Below are 18416 nucleotides of genomic sequence, written 5' to 3'. Positions count from 1 at the left end.
TCAAAACAATTCATAATAAAATTGTCTAGCTAAAGAAAACCAATGGATTGGATTGGACCTTCTCTTCTATTCATTCCTCCATCCTAAACATGCACAGGTACAGTGGGAAGGAAAAAATAATCTCTTAAGAGGAAGGAAAAACCTCCAGCAGAACCCGGAGAGGGCAGTCATCTGCCTGGACCAGTTTTTAGCCAGAAAGACCTGCTAAGTTAATGATGCTAATAAATTAATGTTACATTTATACTTGGAAGTAAAGAGCAAACAGATGAACATGGAAAGAAGTACTTGGTACATCATGGGATGTTCACCTGTAGTCTAAAGGCGTCTGCGTCACTGCCATAGGTGCTGTGTAGCTCCGTGGAGGTCTGACGTGCACCTCTTCCAGACCGAACGTGCACCTCAGCTACGCAGATGGTTACGTGGAAGTGCTCCCTTATGATTGGTCAATTTGGGATTAGGAGTTTTCGGATTTCTAGATCCTCTCGCTAAATTTGTGTAGTAACCACCTTATTTAATAACAACACCCAAGGGATCAAGTTCATGAGAGACTGATCGAATTATTTCTTCGTTTTTATCCACAAGCTAATAAAGGCACTGAACCATACTGGATGCCATTGTTGTTTTAAAACAAAAAATACATACTAGAACTGAACTGAACCATCGAAAGAGTGTACCCCCTACGCTGAAGTGCGAAAGCAAACTCACCAGCATCAGCTACAGCGTAACCGACCGCACGCAGAGACCGACCGAGTATAAATCCGCCTTAAGCCTATGACACATAACTAATAATGGCTAACCTATTTTCTGCTTATATACAGCAGAAAATGGTGCCCAGCTAATACACTACTCACTAATTTTGATATATAACCTCCAACCGTTTATTTTTTAAAATTCAAATACTATAATCCACTCACATATTCTTTTCTTTCTTATAAATGCTCCCTAAAATGTCAGGTTATCACTGTAAAGAAGGGATCTTAAACTCCTGTCCTCGAAGGTCACTGTTCTGCTGGGTTCAGCTTTATGTCAAGTTTTGCACAATGACCCATTAACCTGAGTAAAGTGTGGTGAAGCAGGCAAACATCTCAAACCTGCATGATTTTGGCCCTTAAGGACCAGAATTTGAGGTCCCTCCCTTGCATCTTTATAAGTTCTTTAAGATGTACAGGAATGTTTTTACATTCCTCTTCTGAAAGAGAAAGCACGACTTCAAATCCAGGTTAATTTTACTGTCAGTTACTGTGTCCATCCAAGTAAAGGCAAAAAAAAAAAACCTGTGGAAAATAATCTAATCAATTTTAGGCTAGTTAAAATTAAGGTTATACTGATTTGTGTCCTTGTTTTTCTCTGCAGGGTTACATGATGAAAAAAGGCCACAAAAGAAAAAACTGGACAGAGCGATGGTTCATGCTGAAGCCCAACTCCATCTCCTATTATGTTGGTGAGGACCTTGCTGAAAAGAAAGGAGACATCCTGTTGGATGGAAACTGCACCGTGGAGGCAAGAACAAGTTTTTTTTATCAACTTTTCAGTTTTTCGTCAGGTACTGGATAATCAATACCAGGAAGCTTAGAGAAAATGGTGAAACATGAACAGCAGATAAGGTGGTTTCCATGTTACACTGTGTCATGTGTCATTAGGTGAGAGGTTAACGGTCATAAGGATTTAAGAAATAAATCAATTTATAAGCAGGGAAGTTACTTCCTGACATTAAGATCTGTCTATACGCTGCGTTAATGTTGAATATTCTGGTGCTTTCTGCTGATTTGCACATATGTATGTATATAAGCTTGTAAAAATATGTATATTGTGTACTTCTTGTAGCCTTTGCAAGATAAAGAGGGAAAAAAGTGTCTCTTCCTCATCAAGTCATCACAAAAAAGCTTTGAAATAAGTGCATCAGACAAGAAGAAGAAACAGGAGTGGATCCAGGGTAAGTTGTGAGAAGACGTCTTTGAAAAGTAAAACTCACTGGAACTATTCTTGTTGTTCTGCTGATCTGATGTTTGCATCACATTCAAACGTGTATGTTTCCATACATTTGTCAGAGAGTGAACTTTGAATGCAGTAACGTTCATGTTCTTCTACGTTTCCTCTCAGCAATTCAGACCTGTGTGACTCTGCTGCGTCAGGGCCGGCTGGCGCCGCACCGCGAGGCTCGGCAGAAGCGCCGGGATCTGCGGCTCAGACAGCAAGCTGAGCAGGAGGAGCTGGAGCTGAGGATGAGGGAGCTGCAGACGGCCAACGAGGCCAAACAGCTCGAACTGGAGAACATGAGGAAGGTAAGAATAAAACACGCATCCAGTCAGGAAACGTCTGGCTCGTCATCAGTTCCGTTTTTTTGAGGATCCCAAATTTAAACCGTGCGGATGGAAATAAAAGAACAGTTGCCAAAAATCAGTTCAAGTGAGATGGATTGGTACTAGAATAAATCTAAAATAAAACAGCAACTGGTAGATATATATCTTAAAATCAGGAAGTCAAGCTTTGAGGTCATGTGAGGCAGGGTTGTATATCTTCATGTGAAAGAAAGCGCTGGTAATGTGAAGGCAAACAGTAACAGAAATACATTTGCTGAATGATGCATTTTGTGGAAGTTCAAACAAAGAGTGCATATTCTATAAATAGCTCTATTTTTTTATTTTGAAAAAAAAATGGGGAGAGCTTGTAAGTCAGTGTATCTGTAGATAAGACTGCCCATGTAACTACTGCACAACAGAAACACAATGACGTCTCTATTAGAATCTGTAACCATAACAGAATAATCTATCAAAAAAGTAAGGAACTGTACCAAGCGGATAAAATCTGAGGGAATTTCCCCAGAGGAGGTTTCTGTGTGAGATTAAAAAAAAAAAAAAGGTCCTCGAAGAAAAGCAGAGTATTTAAAAACTGGACGCATGGGAGAAATTCCTTTTCCAAGATCATACTTAAAAGCTCACTGGATGATTTGTTCTTTTAGCATGTTCACGGTTTGGAATAGAATTTGTTTTTCAAGCTTTGTGTAAGTATTACTTTTTTTTCTACTTTTTATTGACATACTACAACCAATTTAACATCATTTACAGAGTATCAGCATGAGTCTTTTTTTTCCAGAATGGAAACATTCACATACAAAACAAACAAAAACAAACAAAAAAACATAACAAACAAAAGAACATTAAAGGAGTAGTGCACCAAAAATTTGTTTTTTGAGATGTAAACACCACACAGTATTACTTAACTGTGATGAATACTACAAATACTGTTGATAAAATTAGTATTTTTTTTAAGTTTATTTTAAAAACAGGATTTTGTGGATAAAAAAAATCACTCGTTAACGCCCTCTAAAGGGTAAAACCAGGTTATTTATTTTTTTTCGTGACAGAGGTTATCTACACCAGGAGGAAATTTTAAAAACCCCACAGCCCCTCCCTCCAGATGCAGATAGACTGGTCCTCGCCTTGCAGGCAAAGAAAACCGCGCCCACCAACGCATATGAACGGATGTGAACTTATCTGGTGTAGATTTGCTAGATTCAGACTTCTATTCTTTCACAGAGTTTATGATCAAATATTCCTGCAATGGGATGAATTTGTACTTTTGAGGGGTGTATGAGTAACACCGGACTTTATTCTTTACCTGCTGATCCTCATCTGGCGACAGACAGCAGCTCAAATCGTAGCAGCGGCAACTTACAGCAGCACTTCCTGCAGCTGCCACAACCTGTCGCGAGTCTCCACAGCTTTCCAGAGCTGCTGGAGCTGTTGACAGACCGGCGTAACAGCACTAACAGGTATAACTGATACAGTTCAGGACCACTTGGTTCATGTGTAGCTGAGGAGATTCAGGAGGGAAAAGTCTTGCACCTCAAAGCCTCAAAGATAAGATTTATCTGTTCGAGACCTCAATACGTGAAGATAAAAAAATTTTATCAGGCATTCATCAGTGTTGACCATACTGTGTGTGGTGTGCTCCAAATATCTCATCACAGATCAACACACACTTAACGATGCTGTCCTGCAGCTGATCTAGAATCTAGTCCTCTGAGCCAGAAACCTTGCGTGACCAAACAAAAATGAAGAAGAACTATAGCAACAACCGAAATAATGAGGAAGAAGAACCATGGCAACAACCGTGAAAATGAGGAAGAAGAACCATGGCAACAACAGGAAAACACAACATCCAGCACGGAAGAGGATCTACAAGATGAGGGAATGATTGTGTGGATTGTGAGGAGAACCGAATGTAGTCAATCAGAGAGCGAGCTGGCTGGGGAACAAGGAAGGATATAAAGTCTGTGTTCACGCTGTCTCCAGGCTGTTATCATTTATTTTTTTTTTTCAGTTCTGGATTTTTCTTTTAATAGTATCAAGACCACCATTATTACTTCATTATGTATGTCCTCTACCATGCTGGGTGTAGTTTTCCGGTTGTTCTTCTTCGTTTTTCTGGTTGTTGCTATTGTTCTTCTTCTACGTTTTTGTTAGATCACGTTTGGTCACGTGAGATGTCCAGCTCAAGGGACTATCAGTTGCAGGACAGAATCGTTATATGTGGTGTCGGAGCACACCACACACAGTATGATCAGCACTGTTAAATGCCTGATTTTTTTTTATCTTTACGTGTGAGGTCTCGAACAGATAAGAAAATCCTATCAAATTAAAAAAAAAAATCTTTGTGTGTAGCCACCTTAACCTGTAGTGGCAAAGAGCTCCACAGTTTAGAAGCAGCGACCACAAAGGTCCAGCTTGCTTGCTGTAACCAACCGACTGTAACCAATAACACACAGAAATCAGCAGAATGCCTTCGAGTCACCTCCGCCCTCAGGTGGACACTGGATCCTGAACAAAGAACTGTTTCCGGATCCCAAACTGTTTTCATGTTTCCGGATCTGCAGCCAGAGGTAATGCCTTATTATGGACAACTGAAAAAAAATATAGGAGGGTTTCATAAAGGAAGAAGGACGTACCGGAATAAGCAACTACACTTAAGAAAATGAGCCCAAAACCCCGCAACCAGCAATATTTCCAAGCGAATTTACAGGAAAACAAGCCCTAAGTTGCTTATAAAAAGCATACTTGGCAACATCATTTTTTACCATAGTTTGGGTGTATTTAGCAAGTTTAACTGTGTTCAACTGCTTGGCACAAACAAGCTCCTCAGTAAATCTTAACACGTTACAGGAGAATTAAAGCTAATGCTAAATACTAAATTAAATAACTTCTGATCTTAACCCTGTAGGTGGTGGAGTTTTTAACAGAAAGTGTAAAATTTTATATCAAGAAATCAGAAGTGTGTAGCTTGGAAATGAATGGAGATATAAGGAAACTGTAAATGAGAAAAATGTTGCAAATTTGCACAGCTCTATATCTTCACAGAGGATTGTGGGATTTAACCAATGTAGAGACTGATGAAGTGATCAGTCCTCCAAAAATCTAACATGTTGCTCCTTTAGATGGCTTTACAGACCGAATGGTGGTTAGTTTCAGATTGGTTTGACCCAAAAAGAGAATGACTAGTTCATGACCTGCAGGAAGAGGAAGTGTGAAAAGCAAAATGGCAAATCGTTGTAATTTTTAAGAAAGAAGAAGAGAGAAAAAAAACAAAAAAAACATTATTAGCACTGAATTATTTGCAGTTTTGTTCCACCACCAAGCAGCACATTGTCAACTGGGACTTGTGTTTTTTTTCCACTGAAGAGCAAAGTAAAAGGACAAACAACATGAACAAGAAACTGTGGCATTTCAGGTTGTTCCACATATTTTTACTCCACCCCCTTAGAGGCAGCAAACTGTCAGATCAGCTGCAGCAAAGTTTGCAGCAAACTGGCAAGCTTGGATGTCCAGAACTGTGGCACCAGTCCAATTGGTCAGTACTGGAGGCATTTCTGAGGGAGGAATTCAGATCACAGGATGCAGCTCTCTGTGGGGAAAAAAAGCCACCTTGTTCATGTGCATGAGGCCAGTCACATAACACACCTTTTATCTGAAACTCTGAATCACGCTCTGTTTTACGCTGCAGAGCAGCTTTGAGCTGTGACGTTCTATGTCGGCATCTTGAATAAGTCAGACAGTAAAGCTTGATCATATAGTGAGGTGAGTGCTGTCTATGTATGTATCCTGCAACAATTTCAAAGTACTGTCACAATGCTAACTTTTTTCTGCTCATGACTCATTGTGCAGTGTTTTGCTGTCTCAGACTTGCAGAGAGAACTTGTGTTTTCTACATATGAGATCATGTAGTTTAAATCCTTTTGTGTGTTTTGTTTAATCATATCCTAAGAGAAAGTCATTCAGGAATACATTCATAATTAACTACGACTATCAGCTAAACATAGCCTCAGAACTGATTCAGCAGCATTCCTCACAGATAACATCACAGATCAAAATGGCAGACAATGTCTTGTCTTCAGTGTTCTTGCAGCAGAGTTGTTGCTCTGTGATGCACTGTTGGATTTACACACACACTATTGTCTTTCACACAATTAAAGTAGGTCACCAAAAAACTCTGGTGGTCTCCTCTGAAACCCACTGCCAGCTCATGAATACCAACAATAGATGGGTATTACCCTGCAGGCTGCAGCTAATGAATAGTCTTATCATTGAAACAGGATGTGAACTGGCTGAGGCAGCGTGGGCAGAGGGGTGACATGAGTCTCATTTAAACATGATTTTCCAGTTAATCTTCCTAAACCTGACTCACCGACTGTGACGCTGCTGAGCCGCAGAGGTAAACTCAAGTTTTGTGGATTTCCTGAATGACCCTTCTTCGTTTTTAATGATGTAAGAGACTGAGAGGTGAACAGGAAGTGTCAGTTTAACAAAAACAGAAGTGATGTCATGTCTTTGACTGAAAGACAATTACACTTTTAACTGTGCTTAGTTATGTGTCCATTTTGGAGTTGTAAGGTGATATAATCAGTGGCTTAAAAATGTCATTAAGAGGGGAAATAAATCCAAAGTGCTTTTTGAATGAAGACAAAATGAAGGAAAATGGGCCCAAAGTTAAATGATTTGGTGAGAAACAGTCACCTCACTGTTTAGGGATGTGTCTGTTTGACTTTATTTTCCAATGCATACAAGAGAAACTGTATGTAGACTTGGACTAAGGTCTAATCTGTGGTGAAAATAAAGAGATCATGGGGATTTTATTAGTTGTATTCCCTGCAAGGAAACATTTTCATCTGCAAAAAGTGATGCACTGTCTACAAAGGGAAAGACCCAAGATTCAGGGACAGAGTACAGTAAGATCACTTTTGACCACATCAGCTACTTTTATTAAAGAACAATACAGTATGTGGAGTGATGATGTCTACAGGCCTTATTTATGCATCTTTTTCATTGCTTTGCCCAATGTTTTCACAGCCACTTATCATGATAGATGGTAGATGCCTAAAAGATGTCAGAAATTGAGGCTTAGCTTGAAGTGGTGATATTTTGTTTTGTTTTGTGAAAACAAAAAAGTACCATCTTTAAGCCTGTCTGCAGAATAAAGATAAAATAGGTCTGTTTATCTAGCTAATTAAGACCACATTTCTGATGATTACTGCATTGGTGACAGCTCTGTGTAGCATGTTGCAGACACCAGCTTTATTGTGACAAATGTAGCAACAGTCCGACTGAATAGTTCACATTGCAGTTGTGCAGCACGCAGTGCTCAAGAAGACAACTTTGTCTTTGTGTGACCACAATCTCAGAATACACAACAATCTACCATTGAGGTGCAAGAGTCCATCTCAAATAGCTGGTTGCATGAATGCACAATGAGCACACATAAAGGATATAGCCAGGCACACACAAATACAATAAACCTTTTCGTGTTTCTCACTGTGCTGTTATTGTCACGGTCTGCAGACAGTTCACAGCTGGGTGACATGAGTCAAAAGGTTACTGCTCAACAATCTGCATAACTTGGTTTACTTCTGTTCTGATTCATGTCTTTATTTAGAAGAAGGATGGCGACATAAATTTGATTTGTGTTGAATCTGTAAATTACAGTTGTTCAGTTTACTGTTATGTACCATCATTATTAATTCAAAGTAAGCAACTTTCACCTTGGTTTACAGCAAACTGGCAACAAAAAGTTTATTATACTTAGTTGAGAGAACTCACTAACTCACTAACACTAGACAGCTTTAAAGTGCAAACACAATAATGCATAGGTGCAATCAAACACAATTAATTAATTAAAAATGCATTAAAACATTTGAAGGTAAAAATCAACAGTGCAGCAGTTCGAACCAGCTTTTGTGGACCAGTCACTTTCAGTTAAGAATATCAGTTATTTTCATTAAGTGCAAATTTACTTGTAAAAAGGGCAGAGGTAAAATGATGCTACCTTGTGGACAGCCAGTGCTTATTGAAAGATCTCCTGTTACGAACACAAACCCTGTAAAGGCGACAGAAAAGAACAGCTCTGATCCAGAGAATCAGGCTCTTAACATTAAGATCTGTAAGCCTATTTAATCAAATATGTGCCTTTATCGAGTCAAAAGTTGCAGTAAAATGAACAAACAGGACCTTAGTGTATTGTTTAGGAATTGTAATTTGGTTTAAGACCGAGTCAAGCAGAATCAGCACAGTACAGGGATTTATGGTTTAAAAAAAAAAGCAAGTTACACTTACACTACAGAGGAAGGCAAAGACGAAGCTCCTTTGTGTTTATTGCTATGTATTTTGCAAAGAGAGCCACCTCTAGTTTGATCATCTTGTTTGCAGGTGAAAAGAATGATGGAAACAGTATGAATTGTTTCAGCTCCAGCTTTTTGTAGAGGTGTAGTTTGTAACGCTCATTCTAGTGCAAATAGAAAAAAGATTAACACAGAAAAGACGCAACTTCAGCAGGGCATGTGCAGCATTTCATGCTCAGTTTGTCTTCTGTGTTTACCCTTAGCAAAAGTACTATACTTGACGTTTATTTCATTAAGTCTACTTGAGTATAAGTATGGCAAGTATATTATGGGCCATGTACTTGTTGTGTACTAGAAAATATACTAACTTAATACTTATTCGGACTAAATTGAAACATTTTAAGTTTATAAAAGTATACTTTAAGTGTACTTTATAAGGTCATTTAAATTTTACAAAAGTTTACACAAGTGCACTCATCTATATGCTACTAGTGTACTAGGTAAATACTTCTAGTCCACACTTAGTTTATTGAAGTATAATTACTAAAACTAAACTTGTAGGAACATAACGATAACTTAAGTGTTTGTACAGAACCCCCCCTCCCCCCCTCCCCCCGACTAGGGTCTTTATTTAAACTTGCCATGTGATTCTTATTGACCATGAATTTTTAAATGTTTACTTCTTTTTTTTTTGTGTGTGTGTGTGTGTGACATGTTTAACTTCTGGCCAGGCTTTGGAGGAAGCAGCAACCAATGCAGCAGAGGAAGAAAAAAGACGTCTTCAGACCCAAACAGAACTTCAGGACCGCTACAAGATGGACCTGGAGAGAGAGAAAATGGTACATCACCTTGTGCTTCCTTCAACTGAATTATTTCATCAGATGATACGGTGACACAAAAACTTTCTTTCAGCTTTCTCTTTAACTAAACATTATATCTAAATCTGACAGGTAAATGTAGAAATGATGGAGGGATTCTTGCTAAATTAAATGACCTGCTTCTGAAACTTGTCATTGCTACATGATTATAAATACAGTAAGCAGTGTGGCTGCTCATACAGATGAATTTTTTACAATTTGATTCCAAATGGAGACACATACTTGCTACTGACTGCTGTTTTTGCTAAATGTAAGAACCACAAAACTGTTAGTCTCTGATAATTATCTTTAGTACACAGTGTAGCTGTGGTGTACCGGCAGAAAAATGTTGACCTGTGTGTGCATGCTTTAAATGGCTCCGAAGAAGATAGTGTTGCTATCATTTCTTTTCTTTTACAAATAGAAATGACTCTATAAAGTCAGGCATGACTAGATGGCACAAAAACTCCAAGGCCTTTTTAAATAATAAAATGCCTTTATTTCTATGGCATAGTTACAGTGACCTTTAAAACACCAACACATTCCACGGGCCTACGTCAGGGTTAGTGTTTTCAAGATCACTATGACTATGCCATAGAGATAAAGGCATTTTAATCAGTTTTAAAGTAGTTCTTTAGAGTTTTTCTGCTATCTAGTCTACTCTACCCTATCCAAAAAGCACTTTATACAAGAACCGATGAATCCAGGAAGCACTCATACACAATCTTTTAAAGCCAGGCATGAATTTGGTTTTAATGCATATTTAGAAAACATACAATGCATCTGGAAAGTATTTACAGACCTTCACTTTTTTCACATTGTGTTAGCCGTATTTTAAAATGGAATAAATTCATTTCTGTCTTTAAAATTCTACACACAATACCCCATAATGACAATGTAAATAAGTTTTTTTTTTTTTTTTGAGATTTTTGCAAATTTATTAAAAATAAAACATAAGAAATCACATGTACATAAGCATTCACAGCCTTTGCTCAGTACTTTGTTGATGTACCTTTGGCAGCAATTACAGCCTCACGTTTTTTTTTTAATATGATGCCACAAGCCTGGCACACCTATCTTTGGGCAGTTTCGGCCATTCTTCTTTGCATCACCTCTCAAGCTTCATCAGGTTGGATAACAAGCGTCGGTGCACAGCCATTTTCAGATCTCTTCAGAGATGTTTAATCGAATTCAAGTCTGGGCTCTGACTGGGCCACTCAAGGACATTCACAGAGTTGTCCTGAAGCCACTCCTTTGATATCTTGGCTGGGTGCTTAGGATTGTTGTCCTGCTAAAAGATAAACCACTGCCCCAGCCTGAGGTCAAGAGCACTCTGGAGCAGGTTTTTATCTAGGCCGTCTTTGTACATTGCTGCATTCATCTTCCCTCGATCAGGACTTGTCTTCCAGTTCCTGCCGCTGAAAAACATCCCCACAGCATGATGCTGCCAACACCATGCTTCACTGTAGAGATGGTATTGGCCTGGTGATGAGCGGTGCTTGGTTTCCTCCAAACATGACACCTGGCATTCATGCCAAAGAGTTCAATCTTTGTCCCATCAGACCAGAGAATTTTGTTTCTCATGGTCCGAGAGTCCCTCAGGTGCATTTTGGCAAACTCCAGGTACCATGGGCTTTTCACTAAGGAATGGCTTCTGTCTGGTCACTCTACCATACAGGCCTGATTGGTGGATTGCTGCAGAGAGCCGTCCAGCTCTAAAAAGAGTTCCGAACTTCTTACATTTTTGGATGATGAAGCCACTGTGCTCACTGGAACCTTCAAGGCAGCAGATATTTTTCTGTACCCTTCCCCAGATTTGTGCCTCGAGACAATCCTGTCTTGGAGGTCTACAGAAAATTCCTTTGACTTCATGCTTGGTTTGTGCTCTTCCATGCACTGTCAAGTGTGGGACCTTATATAAAGACCTTTCCAAATCATGTCCAATCAACTGATTTTACCACTGGTGGACTCCAATAAAGCTGTAGGAACATCTCAAGGATGATCAGTTGAAACAGGATGCACCTGAACTCACTTTTGAACTTCAAGGCTGTGAATACTTATGTACATGTGATTTCTTAGTGTTTTATTTTTTATGAATTTGCAAAACAAAAAAAAAAATTATTGGTTACTGTGTGTAGAATTTTGAGGATAAAAATTAATTCATTCCATTTTGGAATAAAGCTGTAACATTAAAAAAATGTGGAAAAAGTGAAGCACTGTGAATACTTTCCGGATGCACTGTAGGTTCTGCAAGAATGAGGTTGTGCACATGATTTGCACCCTCTCTTATGCACTAACTTTGAACAAAGGCAGTTCTCTGCAAAGCAAACATGTGTCTTCAGGTCCACTTAAATAAAGACTTTATTCAGGAGGACTGATATTGAATCCTGCTGAACAGGTACGACAGCAAATGGAGGAGCAGGTGGCCCAGAAGTCCACTGAGCTGGAGCAGTACCTGCAGAGGGTCCGTGAGCTGGAGGACATGTACCACCAGCTGGAGGATGCTTTGGAGGACGAGAGGCGCGCCCGACAGGATGAGGAGGTCGTCCGTAAGCTGCAGGCACGGTCAGTCAAAAGCTGGAGGAGGAGATCATTGAGTTGTCGCTCTTTGCCTTCAGGGCAGAAAGTTAATTTCCTCACAAAAGATTTCTTTACTAACTTAAAATCAGACACCATCCAGAGGGAAGTTCGCTTCTCTCTTGACTTACATCCCCAGTCCCCACTTCTTTGGCTGCCTCTGGGCTTATACCTTGGCCAGCCTTATACCAATAAGCCTCCCCTTGGCAGAGCAAATTTGTTCGGCACAATACAGAAACCAGACTATTATTCTGCTTGCTGCTGGACAGGACAGGTTTGAAAAAAGAAATCAGACACCTATCTGAAGGCAAAAAGCAAAACAGTCATCATGCATTTCAATTTCATATACTGATTTGTTTGTCATCTAATTTATTGATTGAGTTTAATATGTTGCTTTTTCTTCTTGTCACAAATATATTTATATTCTGTAGAATTTGTATCATTTCATGGAAAAAAACATTTTAACATAAGTTTATATCCAAAAAGCTACATAGGTTTAGCCTATTTCTCAATTTTTTTTAAATGGGAATCAGCCAGACATACTTCTACTTAGAGCAGCCCACCACATTTCCTCTGTGTCCTTCCTTCCTCTTTGCTGATACAAACTTTACAGCTCATGTTTGACTTAACTGGTGAAGACTCATGTTTCCTGAAATGAAAGGAAGAGAGAACAGTGGTCGTTGTTTAAAGACATTAAGTGAACGTTCTTGTTCAATTGATTCTTCCACCACATTCAATTAACTTTCATTTAAAGCTCACAAATCAAAGGTAAAGTGGCTTTTAATGATTGAGGTTTAGCTCAAGGCAGGGTTGAGTTTGTAGTTTTTTGCTAAAACAAAGTGTAGAAAAGTAGTTTATCACTCAAAGTTTAATAATTCTACTAAATTACAATCACTTACACTCAGTGTACCAACTGGGACTAAGTTCAGTTAGGAAATTAACAGATGCTGAGGGATTAAAACAGACAATAAGAGGAAGTTTGCAGCAAGAAGAGTGTGATCAGAGCCGAGCTGAGCTGCTCTTTTTTTTTTTTTTTTTTTTTGCATTTTGTGAGTAGGAAACACCGTTGTTTCTGGTGGACTAATGCAGTGCTGAGTCAGAAACAGGAGTATCCAAGTCACAGATGCACTTTAATTTTCAGGACAAGCTTTGAAATTCTGACCTATTTAAAATCATTTACTTGGATTTTTATGTTAAAAGCAGCAGTCCATCATGACCCCATAGCACCACCTGCTGACACTGACACCTACCACTGGGTTTCATGCACCTTATCTGCTTTGTTTTATTTAGTCTGATCCTGAAATTGCAAACAATATATAAATGTATGAAATGCACACATGTTGGATTGTGCAGGAACTCATAATATCCTAAATAAGAAGTCAGGAATGTTTATTCCTGTCAGTTAAAAAGGAGAAAATGTGTGTCTGGATGAAAGTCTTCAGGCTTACAGACTGTATTCTTCTATGTCTGCATTTGCATCAGGCTGCTTGAAGAAGAAGCCATGAAGAGAGCGGAGCTGGAGCAGATCCACCTGCGACAGCAGCGAGCTATCTCAGAAACAGAGGCTGAGAAACAGGAGCTGGAGAAGGAACGTCTGGCCAAGGAGTGCGCCCTGCAGGCTGCAGTGAGACAGCTGGAGGAGCTGGAGCAAGAGAGGCAGGGAGCGTTGGAGCAGTATCAGGTCAGCTGATGGAAGGAATTATTTTCTTTATCAAGAAGTAGGACTGGTTATTAAAACTTGCAAACACATGTGGGGGTTGCAGATGTTTTAGCCACATTGATGCCACCAGATGATGAACTTTATTGTAGCTCAGAGATGAGTTGTTAAATTTCAAGAGGGAAAGAGAGAGGAGAAGAACTGACAGCATTTGTTCAACCAGCTTCATGAGGAAGTCAAATGAAACTTAAGGATACTAGGAACAGGATACAAAGCTTCCCTGCACCTCCACTAGCTCTTCCTAAAATCACAACAGCTGAGTTAAGGTGAAGTGGTTGGAGAGTCTCATGTCTTCTTCCTGTCTGATAATCCCATCAGTCTTAAATGAGATGGGGTTGCTGTTACAGCAGGATGTTTTGGTGGTCAAGTTGGTTAATGTCTTGAGTTTTGAATGAGCATCATTGTGAAATCTCTGTATCTATGTTTGAACCAAATGGCTTCTATTTAACAATATCAAAAGACCAAATTAGAGCTGGTATAATGAGCATTTCCTGCTGTTTTTTTTTTTTTTTTTTTTACACATATTGATCAGTGGCAGTGGTCAGAGGGGTATGTGATTCAGACATGCTCCTCCTGATGAGTCCTTGTCATTGAGAACTAACCCCAAAGCATGATGTTTCCACCAGCATGTGCCACTGCAGAGCTGCTGTTGACCAAATGAAAAGCAGTATGCTGGTGTTCAGCAGACATTTTTTTTTATAAAATATTTAATTGTGAAAAGTTATCTAGTTAATTCAGAAAAAGAACTTTTTTCCCCAAGTGAGTCCAATTTGCCTCTGTAACAACAGAGGAAGGCCTCTCTGAACTATGTCCATGTCATTATGTTGGTGTCAGGTGTGTAAAGAGGTCATCTAGTCAAACAGCAGCTTTTCACACAAAAATAAACAATGTTGTGATTTGTATGGGTTTTTATTTTTAACCACTACATAACCACTACTTGTTGCTGCATATTTTTAACACATTTAGTCTTGTTCTGTACTGTTGTGGTGAGTAGTAAAAACTAGAGCTGTTAAATAATTAAAAATTTTAATCAGATTAATCAGTTTTCAAATTAATTATGATTAATTACAGCTTTCAAACTATCATGATTAATCACAGCTTACAAATTAATCATGATTGATCACTATTTGCGACTATGCCTGAAATTTGCCTGTTTTTACTGTATTGTATCAACAGAAAGACCCAATGCTACAAATATTTACTGTTAACTGACCTTCCTTTGGGTAAACGTCAGATGTCCAAGGGTCAGTAAATGCAGCATGTAATGTACTTCTATATGTTGTTCTAAATCATCTCTACTATGTCCAAGATCATAATTCAGAATTCATATATCATTATCTCACCAACCGTTTCCATGGTGATAATTTCTGTAATTAAACCAGCAGATGTGACGACTGAGGTTAAACAGCCACCACTGATGAAGAAACTCTGAACAAACTGATGATGTAGATAAAAACATGTTTTCCTTTTATTACTGATGTGTGTTTGTGCAGTAGTGATTAAAGTCCTACAGCAGCATCACCCAAAGTAAACACCTGTTGATAAAATAGATCATTGGCTGCTTGTTTTACAAGTTTTTCTTCACTTTTATATTACATGATCACATTAGTTATAATAATTAGTTCAATATTTCATAAAATCAAGACCTAATAAAGTTCTCATTTGTGCCCCCTTTTTCCTGGTCAGTGCCCCTGCCTGGGCCCAGCAACATGCAACATGAGAGGGGGGAGGAGCAACTGTGCCCCACAAACAACGACGAACAGAGACTAACTAGAGCGGCATGTTTGTGAAAAACACAGTATGAGTTACAGATAAAATATGGGAAAAGTGTGGGTGTGGAACCCTCTCACTGGGAAAAGAGTGTGTGTTAAACACCCTCATTCTCCACGGAGGCGACGTCCACGGGTTGCTCTATTAATGTTGAGTTTATTCTCAAATCCATGGCTCATCTTCTCCATCTTTTCTCTCCATATCCCACCGTCATAACAGAGAAATGACTGTTGTATGGGGCTTGTCACGCCGTGCGTGTGTTAAGTTCAATAAAAATATTAACGCAATTAATTACATAAATTAGTTACTGCCGGTAACACATTATTTTTGAAAGTCTTAGTAAGAACCCCTGATTAGATCTGAACTGACTGATGGAACTTTCAGTTTTAATCATCCCATACATTTTTAATAGTGATCTTAAAAAATTACACTAACGTTTTGTTTTCTAATAGTTCATCTTGTAATTTAGAATAGGTTTTTCACGTTGGTAGCAGCAACTTTTACATTTTTTTAATTAATTTATTTTTTTACTACATGGTGTCGCCATTCAACTGCTGAATGTGAAGTTTCACCTTGGACATGAAAAGCCAGGAAATTATTACAAATTAAAAGTGATTTTGTTGATCCAGTTAACCAACAGATATCCCTAAATCTCAGAAACAAGGTTTCCAATCTTTTCAAAGAACCAATACTGTGTGTGCTCTGTTTTCGTATGTGACTCAGACGGTGATGAAGAAGCTGGAAGATGCAGCCAACAACACCAAGACCTGGAAGCACAAAGTGGCTCAACATGAGGGGTTGTTACGCCTCATCCAACCAGGTACAAACCCACCGCTGTGGCTTTTAAGGTTACTTTTTCATAAGCTGTTTTGGTGTTAAAGGTCATTTTATATTTGAGGTTTGAAATATTCTTTTTATTTCCTGAAAGGTTTTTAAATGTTTATCCATTCTTGACTCTCTTCAGCTGTAGCTAACTGTAAAAAATTAAATAATAAAAGAAATCTATGTACTTTAAATGAAGTAGAAGTGTTGCAAATGAATAAATCTGCAACTTACTTCCTCATCAGGTTCAAAGGGGCAACAGAAGATCACAAACTGGGGCCCCGCTGCCTTTTCTGAAGCCGAGCTCATTCTGAGGGAGAAGCAGTGGCAGGAGATGAAGAACCAGACAACGCAGGCTCAGTAGTGCTGCTTTTAACCTGAAACGTGTCGTTGTTTCAGAAGGAAGGACCGGCCGGGGGTGGGGGGGACTGGGATGTGCTGTCTGCAGTAACTGGATCCAAACAAGAAATTTACCAGGATAAGAAAGGATTTTATATTAATAGGGCATTAACTAATTGATAACTTTTTAATCTTAAGTTTCCACTAGGAATCAAAAATAAATAAATTACTTCCATGTTTGTTAGTGTATGCCATCTGGTATTAAGTCCCAGTTACATTATGATGAAGTTCATCATTTTAGCAGGAATCAACAAGAATCATTAACATAGTAGTGATAGCACAGGAGAAAATGCTGTAATGAGGACAGCTTTGTTAAATTGATATTGTTACTAAATGTATTAAAGCTTTTTAGCATCACATCATTATTTAACAGTTCAGTCAAGTGGACAAGTATCATTTTATGCCATCTACACTCATGTAAGATCAACGCTACCTGTCGACTTAAACCTAAATCCAATCAGGATAACAATCCACATAAATCTATTGATTCTAAGATGTGCATCTTTTTATATATATATATTTCAATCCATCATCCAGTATCAAGCTCAAAAATAAATGTTTCCATGCAACTGTAGAAACAAAAACAATAAAACAAATAAGACGTAATTTTTTTATAGCTTCAAGCTTGTGTTGCCCCTGAATAAATCACAATTTTGAGTGGAAATTGATGAGAACATCACTACCTTGTATTATTTTCTTCACTATTTTAGGTTTATTTGTATGTTACAAAAAAAAAAAAAAAAAAAAAGAAAACGACATGCACTACTTTTGAGTGTAACCAGTGTAATGGAAATGGATCTGTTTGTTGGAACTCTTTGGGACCATTTTTGTCTTGAAAATTTAGGTGATTTTGTACATATAGTTACAGAATTTTCTGTTATGACAGTTTTATTTACAGTTTTTGAAAGGAAGATGTAATAATCATGAAGTATTTTAACATTATCCAAGAGCTGTACTGTAGTTTGATCTAGATTTTGTTCTGAATAAATAACATAAACATAACATGGAACTTAAACATTTCCCTGCATGTAAAGATAAGCGTTCTGATCATCTTTTTGAAAGGCATCCTGCCAAAGTCCGTCTCTGAACAGGGATATTTTAACTTTGTTGTACTATAACCATCAGTGCCTTTCACACTCAAGTAAAATTTGTGATACATTTTGGATTATGTATGTTTGTAAAAAGCTTAGGACTGAACTATGTAATAAAACACATATTAAATAATTTCCTCACTGTACTTTGTCTCAGACTTTGTCCTTAACAAAAGAAAAAAAATACAAATTACAATCAAAGCAGAAATGCAGAAAGAAATGCACTCACTGGTCACTTTATTAGGTACACCTGTTCAGCTGCTTGTTAAAGGTCCATATTATGCAAAATTAACTTTGTAAATGTTTTCTAATTCTGTCCCCTCTCTCGCTTCTCCACTTTTTACCAAATGTGTGCTCAAACAAGTGAGTCTGAGATCTTTCCCTTTGTGACATCACCACTGCCCCCGGTAGTGGATACTGTGATTAACCCGACCCCCCCTGGCTAGCTGAGTCTGCCCTCTAAAGTCACAGAGTGGGCGCCAGCGAAAGCTGGATCTGGAAAGCCGGAAAGATGGGCGGCACCACTCATGATCATTTAAATACAATGCATGTAGACATGGGACTTTCACAACCAT

At 38.5% G+C, this 18416-nt stretch overlaps 1 protein-coding gene across 1 annotated transcript in view; it reads left to right on the top strand.

The window, feature by feature from the left end:
- The window catches only part of swap70b (switching B cell complex subunit SWAP70b), a 31496-nt gene extending 13509 nt beyond the window's left edge, over positions 1-17987 (top strand). The window contains exons 5-12 of the mRNA XM_041997451.1: positions 1354-1500; positions 1825-1933; positions 2101-2282; positions 9340-9447; positions 11864-12030; positions 13525-13723; positions 16253-16349; positions 16597-17987. Of these exons, the coding sequence (XP_041853385.1) occupies positions 1354-1500; positions 1825-1933; positions 2101-2282; positions 9340-9447; positions 11864-12030; positions 13525-13723; positions 16253-16349; positions 16597-16715 (1128 nt within the window). The 3' untranslated portion in view covers positions 16716-17987. The remainder of the gene's footprint in view (positions 1-1353; positions 1501-1824; positions 1934-2100; positions 2283-9339; positions 9448-11863; positions 12031-13524; positions 13724-16252; positions 16350-16596) is intronic.
- The last annotated feature ends 429 nt before the right edge of the window (positions 17988-18416 follow it).

Source organism: Melanotaenia boesemani, chromosome 10 (genome assembly GCF_017639745.1).
Source record: "Melanotaenia boesemani isolate fMelBoe1 chromosome 10, fMelBoe1.pri, whole genome shotgun sequence".
Classification (NCBI taxonomy): domain Eukaryota; kingdom Metazoa; phylum Chordata; class Actinopteri; order Atheriniformes; family Melanotaeniidae; genus Melanotaenia; species Melanotaenia boesemani.
The sequence above is the reverse complement of the archived record's forward strand: the minus strand, read 5'-3'. Positions and strand labels throughout refer to the sequence as shown.